At 36.9% G+C, this 14,720-nt stretch overlaps 3 protein-coding genes across 11 annotated transcripts in view; 1 reads left to right on the forward strand and 2 right to left on the reverse strand.

Annotated features, from left to right (window-relative positions):
- LOC148911262 (uncharacterized) overlaps nucleotides 1–5,851 on the forward strand; it is a 17,026-nt gene extending 11,175 nt beyond the window's left edge. For 2 of the 9 annotated variants that reach the window (XM_089029497.1, XM_089029502.1), the window contains exons 4-7: nucleotides 46–228; nucleotides 609–633; nucleotides 3,220–3,438; nucleotides 4,149–4,258. In XM_089029497.1, the coding sequence (XP_088885623.1) occupies nucleotides 46–213 (168 nt within the window). In that variant the 3' untranslated portion in view covers nucleotides 214–228; nucleotides 609–633; nucleotides 3,220–3,438; nucleotides 4,149–4,258. The other 7 variants (XM_089029499.1, XM_089029504.1, XM_089029503.1 and 4 more) reach the window with 7 other exon arrangements.
- LOC116305791 (uncharacterized) lies at nucleotides 644–9,946 on the reverse strand. The gene is made up of 7 exons (XM_031715763.2): nucleotides 9,833–9,946; nucleotides 5,764–6,023; nucleotides 5,568–5,685; nucleotides 4,767–4,889; nucleotides 4,116–4,238; nucleotides 3,066–3,188; nucleotides 644–1,721 (listed from the first exon to the last, which is right to left on the reverse strand). The coding sequence occupies exons 1-7, from the start codon at nucleotides 9,912–9,914 to the stop codon at nucleotides 1,255–1,257; spliced, it is 1,296 nt and encodes a 431-aa protein (XP_031571623.2). The 5' UTR covers nucleotides 9,915–9,946; the 3' UTR covers nucleotides 644–1,254.
- A 358-nt stretch (nucleotides 9,947–10,304) lies between these two features.
- Nucleotides 10,305–12,755, reverse strand: LOC148911264 (uncharacterized). The gene is made up of 5 exons (XM_089029491.1): nucleotides 12,650–12,755; nucleotides 11,944–12,203; nucleotides 11,745–11,862; nucleotides 11,030–11,152; nucleotides 10,305–10,917 (listed from the first exon to the last, which is right to left on the reverse strand). The coding sequence occupies exons 1-5, from the start codon at nucleotides 12,744–12,746 to the stop codon at nucleotides 10,451–10,453; spliced, it is 1,065 nt and encodes a 354-aa protein (XP_088885617.1). The 5' UTR covers nucleotides 12,747–12,755; the 3' UTR covers nucleotides 10,305–10,450.
- Between the last annotated feature and the right edge of the window lie 1,965 nt (nucleotides 12,756–14,720).

Below are 14,720 nucleotides of genomic sequence, written 5' to 3' on the forward strand. Positions count from 1 at the left end.
GTTAAGTTTTGAGAAACATTAATTAAAGTTTTTGGTTGTTTTAAGGTGCTGGCATTGCCCCAAGAATGGTTGTCAGGAAGACAAAAAAGAGAAGAAGAAGAAGAAGAAGAAGAAGAAGAAGAAGAAGAAGAAGAAGAAGAAGAAGAAGAAGAAGAAGAAGAAGAACGAAAAGGAAAAAGGAAGAAAAGGAAGACAAAGATTATGGTTAAATGAAAAGCAAAAGACAGAGTAAGAAAATAAGAAAAAACTTACCAGATTTGTCCATAAAGTAAAAGTATATGTAGACAAGGCGTATCAAGCTAGCTCCACTTCGTACCTTCATGTTCGAGGTAAAGAATTTAAAGACGAAATTCAAGAGCAGAGAGTACATGAATATGTAACTGAAAAGCATCGTTGCCCTGTTGTGTTGTAATCAACCATTATGATTGGTTGATATTTATATCCTTACAATTTCATTGGTTAAAAATGGAATCCATTTAAATGTTAAATTGTGGATGCATTGTATTGGGCAGCTCGAGTGAGGATCAAAATGTTATATTTTTTTAGCGATTCTGAATGTCAGTAGTTGCTGCGATGCATTTATCTTATATAAATAATCTATTTTACAGGAAAGAAGAAGTTTACAGCTTTTAGGTGAGTTTATTGAAGTCTTTATTTTCTAGCACAGTCTTGTTTATCATACAAGCTAAATTTATCAAAACAAGTAATAGATCATATTTGTATTGGTGAAATGTTTTCCCATTTCAGACCACGTGTCATTAAATGGTATGCACTCTAATATCAAGTATTTTGTACCAAATAACATCAAAATCTCTGCAATTATGCAATACATCTGGTTTTGTTTCACGGATACACTACGTACACTCTATTGATGGGTTGCAAGCATTCCCAAGAGACTGTCAAAAGACAAAAGCATGGCGGCCATTGTAGTGCCGTTAACGATGGATGCTAATGAAAAATCTTTTGTTAAATGGCACTAACATGGCCGCGATGACGTAACGTGCAATCGAAGAATAATATATTATATAATTATATAATTGAAGGTGCTCTTAACCAAGAGGATCTTGGTTAGTATGAGGTGCAGACACTGAGGGTGGTCACTGCCAGGGTTTCTTTACATCCTCAGTGGTTCTTTTACATCCCTCCTATGATAATAATAACGTAGGCGGCAGAGTGAAATAAAAAGTGGGTGTGCCAGATCACGATATTCTCGCGTCCACGGCGTTCTGAAAACATTCTCCTTATTGCATGTCGTTACGTTTCGTACCTACCATACACTACATACACATGTGAACATGTTTGTCCACTATTGTTATCTTCACTGAAATTAACCAAATCTTGTCCATACCAAACCCTGAAAACCTGACCATTATGCACGCGCAAGAACGGAGAAAAATCTGGAAATATCATTTGTGGGTCCATAAAGTTCTGACCTGGCAATTGATATCGCAAACCGGATTTATAAGTTAGAGGGTAGTCCGCGGGCGGAGCTAATCGCTGGTTAGAAATATTTGTGATGTGAATTTCAAACTCTTTAGAGTCTTTGTCGCCCCAATTTCCTTCATACGACGATCCTCCGCCCCACGCTACACCTCCAGAGACATACACAAGTTTGATCTTTTTTATTTCCCCAGCATAAGGAACTGCAAATACACCAAACGAGTCCCCTCGTGTTCCAAAACACACCTCACTTGTATTATAGTTTGCTTTAATCCAGTTTTCTGCAAAAGAGAAGGTCGAATATTATTGTTAATTTATTGTTTCCGACTCATACAATAGCGAATCAATCATCGTCACAGCAGTTTTACCAGTGGAATTAAAATCTTGTCCCACAAACAACTACACATCTACATCTGTTTTAAAAAGTACTACAAGTATTAAGAGGCAATTTTCTTTTATTATTAAAGGACACTAAGAAAATGAAACAATTTGTGATCAACTTTCAGCGATCGGAGTTCAATTTTAATTTATTCTAGAAAATTTGTTGAGCTTGTGGGACGCTGACTAAAGGGCCGAATGGTAATCGTGAATATTAATTTGATTCATGCCTATATCGATTGACAATAGTACACATAAATGCCTAGTATTTATGTATACATCCTTAAAGTGCCTATCACCCTTCTGACAATATTCACAGTATTAATTCTACATGGGGTAGGATGTTGAATAACCCGAAAAAATTACATAGTTTGAGTGCGGCTTCTTGAAGTTATGAAGGTTTTTCCACGTCATATACTACTGCTGTGACGTATGAGGAGTAATCGTTTAATATATAAAACACTTCTGGTACAGATAAATTAAATTTGAAATATGTCATTGTTTTGCCCATTGCTCTTATAGAAATGATTGCAAGTTAGTTTTCCCATAGAAGCCGTTGTTTCGACTTTACGAGGAACAACAAATAACCATAAATGCCTCCTCATACGTCACAGCATCAGCATATGGCATGGAAAAACCTTCATAACTTCAAGAAGCTGCACTCAAACTATGTAATTTTTTCGGGTTATTCAACATCTTACCCCATGTAGAATCAATACTTAGAATATTGTCAGAAGGGTGATAGGCACTTTAAGAGTACGTGTATGACTTGGAAAAACGTGATGCACGCACAACGTGATCGTGTCTATTCCACCTCGAGTAGTTTGATTAAAAATAAATAAATCACTTTATTTAAGTGTCTACTCGTTCTAGCGCTTTCGCACGAATTGGGAACACTTTTCACTCACACGCACTACCACTACATTTAATATTCTATGCACACAACGCTCAACTCACATGTTGATTTTTATGGAGGGAGGAAACCGGAGAACCCGGAGAAAACCCTCGTAGCACAGGAGAGAACAACACATCAAACAAACTCAATTCACATGTGGCGACCGCAGGGCTCGAACCAGCGACCTGACCCATAGGACTCACAGCGGTGAAAGACGACGCGTTAGCCGCGAACGCCACCCATGCTACCCTAAGCAGTTATTTCAGTGCTGCCCTGTGCTGTGACGTTTAATGGCAGTGTTCGCTTAATCATTAATAAACAATATGTTATTGTCATGTTAATATTCACTTACCTATGCATGTGACGCCATCGCCTTCAAACCCGGGAAGGCAGACACATTGGAATGAGCCAATTGTGTTGTTGCATGTGGCGTTTGCAGAGCAATTATGAAGACCAGTTGTGCACTCGTCAATATCTATAATATATATATATATATAATTCGTTAGAATTTCAGAAGAGTACAGTACAATCTGGAATACCCTGGAATCCAAGATATGGCATGACGTGGAATCCAAGATATGGTATGCCCTGGAACCTAAGATATAGTATGCCCTGGAATCAGAGATATGGTATGCCCTGGAATCAAAAAGGTGGTATAACCTGGAATCCAAGATATGGTATGCCCTGGAATCCAAGACATGGTATGCCCTGGAATCCAAGATATGGTATGCCCTAGAATCCAAGATATGGTATGTCCTGGAATCCAAGATATGGTATGTCCTGGAATCCAAGATATGGTATGTCCTGGAATCCAAGATATGGTATGCCCTGGAATCCAAGATGTGGTATGCCCTAGAATCCAAGATATGGTATGACCTGGAATCCAAGATATGGTATGTCCTGGAATCCAAGATATGGTATGTCCTGGAATCCAAGATATGATATGTCCTGGAATCCAAGATATGGTATGCCCTGGAATCCAAGATATGGAATGCCCTAGAATCCAAGGTATGGTATGCCCTGGAATCCAAGATATGGTATGTCCTGGAATCCAAGATATGGTATGCCCTGGAATCCAAGATATGGTATGCCCTGGAATCCAAGATATGGTATGCCCTGGAATCCAAGATATGGTATGCCCTGGAATCCAAGATATGGTATGTCCTGGAATCCAAGATATGGTATGTCCTGGAATCCAAGATATGGTATGCCCTGGAATCCAAGATATGGTATGCCCTGGAATCCAAGGTATGGTATGCCCTGGAATCCAAGATATGGTATGTCCTGGAATCCAAGATATGGTATGCCCTGGAATCCAAGATATGGTATGCCCTGGAATCCAAGATATGGTATGCCCTGGAATCCAAGATATGGTATATGTATAATTGCAAACATTGCTTACCTATGCATTTTCTGTCGTTACCTTGGAAACCAGCATGGCAGACACAGTGATAACTGCCTTGGTCGTTGTGGCACGTAGCGTTAGGTGAGCATTCGTGAAGGCCAGATGAACACTCATCCGCATCTAGATCAAAACCATGAAATACGTAAGCAATAAAATGTTATGTTGCAACATAGGCGGAGTAACGTTAAGAACGGTCGTTTGTCACTGCGCGAACAGGGCTCGATTCTCGGTCTCAATGTCGTATATGTGAGTTAAGTTTGTTGTATCGTTACCCTGAAACAACCTCTGGGCTGATCTAAGTCAGGGCATGGCTAACTCACAGATCAAACCCTGAAACAACCTCTGGGCTGATCTAAGTCAGGGCATGGCTAACTCACAGATTGAACCCTGAAACAACCTCTGGGCTGATCTAAGTCAGGGCATGCCTAGCTTACGCAGATCGAGAGTTTTGACAAACTTCATGATTAATGATTAATGATTTTCTTGGTGATTTAATTTTGGACTAGACCATCTTAAGGATCACAATCAAACATGACGTTTTGGTTTTTGTGGAGAGAGGAAACCTTGAGAGCCCTGTAATAATCATACCGGCCCTCCATCAATATAAAATCATGGAGTACGTTGCATAAACTTAGTAGTTACACATACCAGTGCAATGCACGCCGTCACCTTGATATCCAACTTGGCAAACACATTCGAACGAACCACGTGTATTGTTGCAGACGGCCTTAGAAGAACAGTTATGGAGCGCCTTTGAGCATTCGTCAATATCTACAAAAATATAAAATTCAATAGCTTTTGACTCAATAGTCCCTTTCACAGTTCCCTACACCATCTTGAAAGGTAGCCGTGCCTTTGCATCGAAGCGAGACGAACGGTGAGCTTGTAATGATAGAGACATGTGAATAATTGTCCAAGGCGTTAAAAAAGGTCTCTATCATTGCAAGCTCACCGTTCGTCTCGCTTCAATCATGGCATGGTTGCCTTTCAAGATGGCGCAGGGAACTGTGAAGGGGACTATTGTGTGTTAATCCACTGGCAGTTGAAAGAATGTTTTAATGTAGTTTTCAGCATACAAAAAATGGTGCGACGAAAACCTATTAGCACCTAGTATACAGTCCTTTGACTAAACGTTGTCGTTGATCGGATCGTCCCTTCGCGCCTACACCGAAAAGGATAACGGGTAAATTACCCAGAACTTACGTCATCCAAACTGCTCGCCAGTTTAAGTTTTCGCCGTATACTCGAGGCATGGTTTTAGCAGAATTAAATGGGATCGAAAAAAGCGAGCTCAAGACGTGTTAAATAACATATGCGGCAGCTAGTAACTGTGAATTAATTATCCCCATGATCCTTTTCGGTGTAGGCGCGTAGGGATGAAGCCGGTCAAAGGACTGTATGCGCTCCTTCAATGTGCGCAAACCTAGGACGTAAGTTTTCCATATTCACCTATTTCACATTGATTCCCAGTAAATCCTTTTGGACAAAAACATCTGTATCCTTCAGCGCCAAAACCTGATTGACAGGTTTGGTTGTTACTTGGGCAAGGATTGTCAGCACATTTATTCTGCAAAATAATAATGGTAATCGTAAGTTAAAGATTATCAAGTTACTAACTGAGGCTTGTAATTCTTATAAAAGGTACCTCTGTTCCTCTGTACGAGTACCCTGGTCTTTCCTGGTAATCCTGTGGGTATTGGTAACGATCAGCGTCGTTCAGTTGACAGACCATCATTCCAGGTGTTGGTGAAGGACCAAGGTTGTAAGACACACAGTCATTGTTAAGGTAACATTTGATTCGACACATCTGGTCACTGGATAGTGTTAGTTCTTCAATTACATGGTTCAACAAAGCCTTATTCGTTTGCAGGTTTTCAAAGGATGTTGTTGTTCTACATTCTGAAGCTGCAGAGGCAAATTCAACATCAAAGGCGAACAAACATGTATTTGCATTAAAGTGCGAAAGGAGATATAAGGCCCTATCGAGAATATCTCCTAAGATCGAAGTAGAATTTAGAAGTTGATTTTTGGAAGGAGGAGGGAGGAAAATCGGCGAACCCGGAGAAAAACCCCCTAAGCACAGGAGAGAACCACTGACAAACAGCTTTACTCGCATACGACACCGAGCACGGCGGGATGACTCGAAACCGGGTCGCATTGATGAGAGAGGCGGCGCATTCGTTTCGAATTCCCAGCTGCATTTCACTTTATCCCTATCTCATCAAAGACAAATATTCAATTATTTATCTACTTATTGGACGGATGTATTTGATGGATTGTTTTCACTAATTCTGAAGAGTTTTTATTGTCAAGTGACGTTTCACGTTTGTGAAAGATGCTTTTAAAGAACGAAAACCAAAACGAAAAAGACGGACTACCGGTTACAACAGCTTTCTGAGAGACGGGATTCTATATCCTTTGACAAGATGGGATTCAACTTTACGCAAATGATGGCTCAGACTATTTCTCAATGTTTATAAATATCGAATTAGAGAATTTTGCATCGTTGAAAAATTCTTTAAAGTAATAATAATAATAATCTTTATACTCTGCTCATATATATATATACTTATATATATATATATATTAAATCCCCTGAAGAGTGAAGCAATTCACGAAACAGGCTTGTCGGGAAAAATGTTGTCTTGACTTTTTCTTCTCAAACAAATATTCTGCTCTACTTCTATCGATGTATTGAGCACTATTTTACGGAAAATTGATTCACAGATTTCTTATATATATATATATATATATATATATATATATATATGTTAACCTTCAGCTCTCCGTGTAGGGTTGCTCTGACTTTTATGTTAATTCTATTGTTCTCGATTCTCATATTTATAGCTCACCGCTAATTAGTCTTACATCCACTGATGATGGCAGAGGTCACTGCCGAAACATGTATGTTAAACTCAAAAGTATAGTAAAGTGTAGTAAAAAAATATATACATATATATATATATATTTATTTATATACAATAAAATAGTAGATATAAGGATTTGTAATTCTATCGAATTGCTATATCTACAGTGTTTCCATATACAGCTATATTAGGTACCTCAACAAATTTATCTACACTAATCTAAACTAAAAAAAATTGAGCTTAACTAATAATAGTCTTAGGGCTTAGAAACCTAGAATTGCAAAAGTAAATAGTTTATGAGCAATATTTTTTCCAAGCAGCAGGGGATTGGTTGGTTGTCAGGGAAGGGATGGAAGTAATACGAGAACATTCGATCTGCATGTAAACATAACGTATGCAAAACGCGTACGTGTGTTTTCAAAAACAATACATTACAGTGCATACTGCATATATACGTGAAAAAGTTAACTAACAAAATTGTACAAATTAGTGCAAAGTTTTGTAGGTCTACAGTCTACTGAGGTATATTGAACTTACTAATTTGTACAAACTTGTGCAATTTCTTACAAAGCTTTTTCACGGACATATGGTATGCACTCCATCGTGTTGTAAAGTCAGATAGAACACAAACTCTTAATCAGTGATACCGGAAAGATAATAAGAAGCAAAAAGCAAAAATAATAATATAGAATCTGACAATAACGAGCAAAAAAAACCACTTAATTTTTGCCTTTAAACCATATGCCTACGATTAGGACAAAATTTATCTTAATACTATTCAGTTTGTAATAATTTTCCTGATTAATTAATCATCATATGGAGGGTATTTCATGGCTCCTTGGAGATAAGACTTTTATCTTACATTGTTATCTTACAGTGTTCCAACTTATCGAATTTTTGGTTTCAGTTGTAAAAAAAAAAAAAAGAAGGAAAGAAAAAAAAAAAAAAAAAAAAAGAAAAAAAAAAACGTTCCCGTGTAAAACTCTTGCAAACATCGTTTTTATTGTACAAGGATTTTTCGTTTGAACTGCGTCATTTTTAACCGTTATGTATCTAAGCTTTTGAAAAAGTCTCACATCAATAATAATTTATCCCTAAATGGTAAATTAACTAAATTAATACAGTTCTTTTTTGAAACCTTTTTGAAATTAGTGAGTGAAATATCCTTACTAAATGAATAAAATGAGTCGACAAAAAATCTTCTCTAATAAGTTCAATTGTCATAGGTCACTTATTACAATTCAGCTGCACAAAAGTTGTTAAGGAAACAGAGTAACTGTTTTCTGTATTCAGTTCGGCCATAATTGATATAAATTAATTAAGGTTTTAGCTGGTTTCTGTTATGACGTCATAAAGTGCTAATTTTCTTGTTAGTTATCTGTGCAACGAAATATATATAGAAAATCGTTTCTTATTTTCCATTTTTCATATACTTTCTTTCATTTCCGCTCCTCTCCTCTCCTGCTTTCATGAAGGTAAAGGAACTTTGTTTCTAGCTAGCGACACATGCATTCATTTGTATTCTTTCCCCCTAAGCAGTAGGGTCGCTAGCCTTTACCGTTCATCGTGGAGCAAGTTTAAAGGCGATAATTAGTCGCTTTAGAACAAGCACCTGCATGCGTGTTAGAACAAAGAGAAACAAACCAACAAAAGACAAAATTGAAATATACAATGTAAAGAGATTCCTTGAGGCACCGTCCACACGTGTCCGGAAATTTTTGCATCCGCAAATTATTTTTTTGCGGATACGGGTTGCGTCCACATGTGTCCGCAAATTTTTGTGTCCGTATCTGCAAATTTTACGAAAACGGATACGTGTGGACGGTGAAAACGATTCGAATACGCTGCGTGTGGACGCAAACATTTTCGTATCCGCAAAAATAATTTGCGGATACAAAAATTTGCGGATACGTGTGGACGGGGCCTTACTTATACCTTGATATTCCTTTGTTTCTGGATATATGTATTTATTGAATATTCTACTAAGTTCAAATTCGAAATAATTTTTAATTTTACTAGCGATTATCAGTGTTTTTATCTTTATAAGAATCCCGTAGTAATGACTGCCTACGAGTTTATGCTGAGACTTCACTAACTCCTTAAAAAACCAAAACGTTTTATTTTTATTGGAACTGCTAGTTGGATGGTTTAAAATCCAACTTATATTACTTCAAACAGCTTTTCATTCCAATACCTAAATTTGATTTACTTTCTCGTGACTCTTATTTACTGCCTTAAATCGAAACAGAGTAAAGGACTTAACACTTTGAACATTGGGAATAGTCCAAAATTGAAGTGCTTAAGAAATAACCATTTAGAAACTCAAAGCAAAACATATCAATTATTGAGTGTCGTATTTCCTGAGGGCAGACCCACGAGTTAGCATCGTCCCCGTATCCTTCCTCGATTTTCCAAGTTTTTTCTTTTTTTACTTGTCTTTTTTTTTCTTTTCTTTTCTTCTTCAAAAATGTTCATGCCAAATTCGTTATAAAACGACGACCTTTTTGTTTGCCGCTTTTCCGCACATTCCAAATATGGAATTGATCATACAATATATGGAGTGAGCTTTCTCTACTCCAACTTCGACATTAACATACAGAGTAAAGCTTGATATGGTAAAAAAGTTCTGTATTTTTAAAAAACGAAAAGAGATACATTGGCTACAATATGTAAAACATGTTGGTTTAGCCTGGTTTTGGACTCCTCGAGGATTCTCCAATTCACTATGCCGTCATTTAGTATTCTATATAATTATTCTAGCTTAGTAGCATTAGCAGTGCATTAGCTAATCCGTTCTCATTTTTCCCAAAAAAAAAACAACCAGAAAGTAAATTTCAAATGACATACCTTTTATATAATTTAATATGCCTGGATTAAGGACAAGAGCAATTATCGTATTCAGCACAAGATGATTTGGCAGAACGTCCATGATGGTCAGGATTCGTGAAGATTTTGTCTCAATTTGACTGCGGAAATCTCCTTGGAAACCAGTAGTTCATGCAGAGCTAGTGACAGAAGACAAACTCTTTTTCAACCAATCACGTCTTCCACTGAAAACGTTTCTTTTTGTATGTGTGCTGTGTGTGTGATTCTGTCAGCAGTAAAGTCGAGAAGCCGTCGTTATATTTGTAGGTTTTTGCTGCGCCTGTTAACTTTGAAACACGCTCCTAAAACAGGCTTTTCAACACTGACCAAAACGGTGTAAACTGATTGATAATGATATGCAAAACTTAAGTTTTTTTGTATCAACAGATCAATCAACATTTTTATTTATTTATCACTCATGCACTTTGAAAGTGTTCATTAAACTTGTCTTCAATCTTTTATCATTTGCACGGAATTTTACAACAATTAAATGTAACGTACAATATTGCCGACTTTAGAAACGAGTTAAGGACTGACAACGAGTTTTTAGAAAATTAAGTTTAGGGGCCTAATGTTTTTCTGCTAATGAATGCCTGTAGGTTAGCCGACACGCTGTGCAAAAAGTATATACACGTGAAAACATGTTTGGCCACTGTTATCACTATCATAATAATTCTTTAGATCTTCTCCAAACCAAACTCTGAACTGCTGATTCTTGGCTACAGGTAAGAATGGATTGAAGTCTGGAAATATCATTTGTGGGTCCATAAAATCCTGACCTGGTAATTTATATCGCAAACCGTTTTTATTAATGAGTGGGTAACCTACGGGGGGAGCGACTCGCTGATTGAGGCTATTCGTAATGTGCAGTTCAAAGGCTCGTGTGGCTTTGTCTCCCCAGCGCCCCTGATACCAAGCCCCACCACCCCAAGCCACACCACCCGATACATGCACGAACTTAATCCTTTTGATTGTCCCTGAGAAAGGAACGGAAAAAACCCCAAATGCATCGTCTTTTGCTCCAACGCAGACAAGTTGGTTTTCATAGGTGGCTTTGATCCAATTTTCTGTTAAAAAATAGAAATTTATTGGTTTGTGACTGCTGTAATTCTTTTACTCTTTTTTTTTTCTCCTTCTCCTCCTCCTTCTCCTTCTCTTTTTCGTTTAAATTTCACTTACCTTTGCAAGTGATACCATCCCCTTCAAAGCCGGGAAGGCAGACACATTGGAATGAGCCAATTGTGTTGTTGCATGTGGCGTTTACAGAGCAATAATGAAGACCAGATGTGCACTCGTCAATATCTATAGTAAGGAAACAGGTATAATTAGATATTGTATTATGCTTTATCATCGTCACTATCAATATCATTATCATCATGATCATCATGCATCATCAATATCATATTCATCATCATCATCATTATCACCATATATATTTGTGATCATCGCCATCATCATTATCACCACCACCATCATCACCATAATGATCATCATCATCACCATTATCCTTACCATCATCATCGTCACCAATATCATCACTATCATCATTAACACCATAATCATCATCATCATCACTATCATCATCATATCACCAATATCATCACTATTATCATTAACACCATAATCATCATCATCATCACTATCATCATCATCACCAATATCATCACTATCATCATTAACACCATAATCATTATCATTATCACTATCATCATCATCATCACCAATATCATCACTATCATCATTAACACCATAATCATCATCATCATCACTATCATCATCATCATCACCAATATCATCACTATCATCATTAACACCATAATCATCATCATTATCACTGTCATTATCATCTCGATCTAAAATGATGCAAAACAGTTAAATAGCATTTAGTATTCACCTATTTCACATTGATTCCCAGTGAATCCTTTTGGACAAAGACATCTGTATCCTTCAGCACCAAATCCTGATTGACAGGTTTGGTTGGTACTTAAGCAGGGATGGTTAGCACATTTATTCTGCAAAATAATAATGGTAATCGTAAGTTAAAGATTATTATGTTACTAAATGAGACTAAGGATAATTCCTATAAAAGGTACCTCTGTTCCTCTGTACGAGTATCCTGGTCTTTCCTGGTAATCCTGTGGGTATTGGTAACGATCAGCGTCGTTCAGTTGACAGACCATCATTTCAGGTGTTGGTGAAGGACCAAGGTTGTACGACACGCAGTCATTGTTAAGGTAGCAATTGATGCGACACATCTGGTCACTGGATAGCGTTAGTTCTTCAATTACATGGTTTAACAAAGCCTTATTCGTTTGCAGGTTTTCAAAGGATGTTGTTGTTCTACATTCTGAAGCTGCAGAGACAAATTCAACATCAAAGGCGAACAAACACGGCTTTATCTGTCAGTCTTAAACGTGTGTTCTGTGTGTAGATTGTCGATGCATTAGGGCAACATACAAATGACAATGATACGCATGGTAATTTTTTTTTTCGAAAAAGGAACAAATGTTTTGATTTTTACCATCCATTATTTAGCTACACAACTACAAAAATAAGAGAATCAACAGTGTGTTCAATTCTTGTACTGAAAAAACAACTTGAACTACAAAAACAACAACAACAACAACAACAACAACAAAAGACACAAGGAAAGCGTGAGAAGAAGAAATAGAAGAGGATGAGGATGATGAAAGAAATTAGGGAAAGGAGAAGGAGAAGGAGAAGGAGAAGGAGAAGGAGAAGGAGAAAAGTTAAAAAAAGCAGAAAAGAGAATACGAGCGAAAATACGATTAAACTTACCTTCGACAAGTAAACACACTTCAGCACTGATAAGAAATAAAAGTACTGCGAGACCAAATTCCATAACTAACAGTCCTCTTCGTTTCTTTCCGTTCATCTTGCCGTTCATGTCAAAACCATGGCTTCAATATAAAGAAGGGCTGAGTACAACGGTACTTGTAGACATCCAGCTAAGATTGTCATTGGCTACTTAGGCAATCAGAAAATTTTAACAATTTATGAATTATTCAAGCAAATTTTTAAAACAATTATGTCTAAGGTTCCGCTTAGCTTATTAATAAAAGGGTTTTCAACTTCGTTAACTTAATTGGTTGGGTAATTATCACGGGAAAAAAACGCATTTCATTTTGGTAATGCGATTTAGTTAGAAAGCCTTTAGTTTATCAAAGTAAAAAAAATGACATTTATCGTGGAAAACAAGAGAAAAACTAAATCGAGAAAAGAGTATAAAGAAAAGCGGCTAAGGATTGCTATTGTTTGTCTAGCTATTATCAACTTTGAAAACTTTATGAAAGACAAAATGACAAAAAAAGAAAGAAAAAAAAAAGGAAAGGAAAAAAGAAAGAAAAAGAGAAGGGAAGGAAGGGAGGAAAGAGATAATTAGAGGTAGTAGTAGTAGCAGCAGCAGCAGTAGTAGTAGTAGTAGTAGTAATAGTGATAGTAGTAGTAGTGATACAAACTAATATAGATTGAAGGATAATTCGTGAACTGATTGGAACTGAATGGCTTCCGTGACCTTCTACACGTTAGTCATTCATTATCAATGTCATTAGACGATATATAGAAAGATTGCATAGGTTCTTGGCAACAAATTTCCGTTAAATAATTGATCCGCACTAAAAAGAATTTTGTCATGCTATTGAAAAACAAAAAAACAAAAGAAAAAAAAAAGATTTTCTTTTTGAAATCTTTATTTTCATGTTTCTTCAATTAAACATGCTTTTAAGCTACGCTTGACTTCGAAGATGTTCTGTAGAATCTTGAATTATTCCAGCGTTGTTTGACAAGAAAACTTGTAATGATAAACGTTCGTAAACCAAGTCCAAAATGTTTTCGTGCTATAGAGGGATTTTCCATCTCCCGTGAATAGTCAACGTAATACATAGTATTAAACACAATTTCCATTATTCCCTTTTGTTTTGCTTTGACTGTTTGTCACTAATTATATCAGTTCATTTCACGGGCAAAGAAAATCATTCTATTTAAAAAAGAGATGACTTGATTTTCGAATAGTCTTGCAGCTTGATTTTTACTAATCTTAAAATGTTTAATAATTTTCATTTTTACTCAACGAAAACCAACCCATGTTTTGGTTTTAGTCCTCCATCAATCAAGAATACTAATTCAGACCGTTAAAAATTTACTCAATTATCTCAAGCTAACATTTCTTGGCATCTAGAATTGTGTGTAATGGACTTGTTCAGGTAAAAGTTGGGAATTAAGTCACGTTTGAAGCATAAGAATATTTTAAAAATATCATTTACAAGTAGCTTGACTTCAGTCTAGAGCTGAAATCGTTTGAAGTTGGGAAAGACAAGCACTTGAATTCTATAATTAAAAGATCTTGAATTATTACAAAACGCTGAGAAAATTCAACCAAGTACGTTTTTCTCCGTGTAACGTAAACATTTAGTCAGAATATTATTATTAAATTGATACTTTTGAATAAAAATATGAATTGTAGCTTATCTGTAAGACTTCGAACAGTGGAGTGGAGTGGAGTGGAGTGGAGTGGAGTGGAGTGGAGTGGAGTGGAGTGGAGTGGAGTGGAGTGGAGTGGAGTGGAGTGGAGTGGAGTGGAGTGGAGTGGAGTGGAGTGGAGTGGAGTGGAGTGGAGTGGAGTGGAGTGGAGTGGAGTGGAGTGGAGTGAAGTGGAGTGGAGTGGAGTGTAGTGGAGTGGAGTGGAGTGTAGTCTGTTAGGGAACGGCACGTCACGGCACGGCACGCCACGCAACCGCACGACAAGGCGAGGTATGGTAAGGCATGAGGCAAAAAGCATGGACTATAGCCCATGGTTTTGATCGATTTTGGCCAATTTTCACACCTTTTAAAAAGATATGCATTATTTATG

The sequence above is a fragment of the Actinia tenebrosa genome, unplaced genomic scaffold (assembly GCF_029948245.1).
Source record: "Actinia tenebrosa isolate PJP-AT-01 unplaced genomic scaffold, QUT_ActTen_1.0 PGA_scaffold14__42_contigs__length_11649687, whole genome shotgun sequence".
In the NCBI taxonomy this organism is placed as follows: Eukaryota; Metazoa; Cnidaria; class Anthozoa; order Actiniaria; family Actiniidae; genus Actinia; species Actinia tenebrosa.

What these genes read in the sequence shown, in the direction of transcription:
- LOC148911264 (XM_089029491.1), bottom strand. Translation starts at nt 12,746, where the DNA reads ATGAACGGAAAGAAACGAAGAGGACTGTTAGTTATGGAATTTGGTCTC. An exon ending in AGTGTGTTTACTTGTCGAAG is followed by an intron (nt 12,204 to 12,649) that starts GTAAGTTTAATC and finishes TTGTCTCTGCAG; the next exon opens with CTTCAGAATGTAGAACAACA. An exon ending in ACTCGTACAGAGGAACAGAG is followed by an intron (nt 11,863 to 11,943) that starts GTACCTTTTATA and finishes ATTATTTTGCAG; the next exon opens with AATAAATGTGCTAACCATCC.
- LOC116305791 (XM_031715763.2), bottom strand. Translation starts at nt 9,914, where the DNA reads ATGGACGTTCTGCCAAATCATCTTGTGCTGAATACGATAATTGCTCTT. An exon ending in ACTCGTACAGAGGAACAGAG is followed by an intron (nt 5,686 to 5,763) that starts GTACCTTTTATA and finishes ATTATTTTGCAG; the next exon opens with AATAAATGTGCTGACAATCC. An exon ending in TGGGAATCAATGTGAAATAG is followed by an intron (nt 4,890 to 5,567) that starts GTGAATATGGAA and finishes ATATTTTTGTAG; the next exon opens with ATATTGACGAATGCTCAAAG.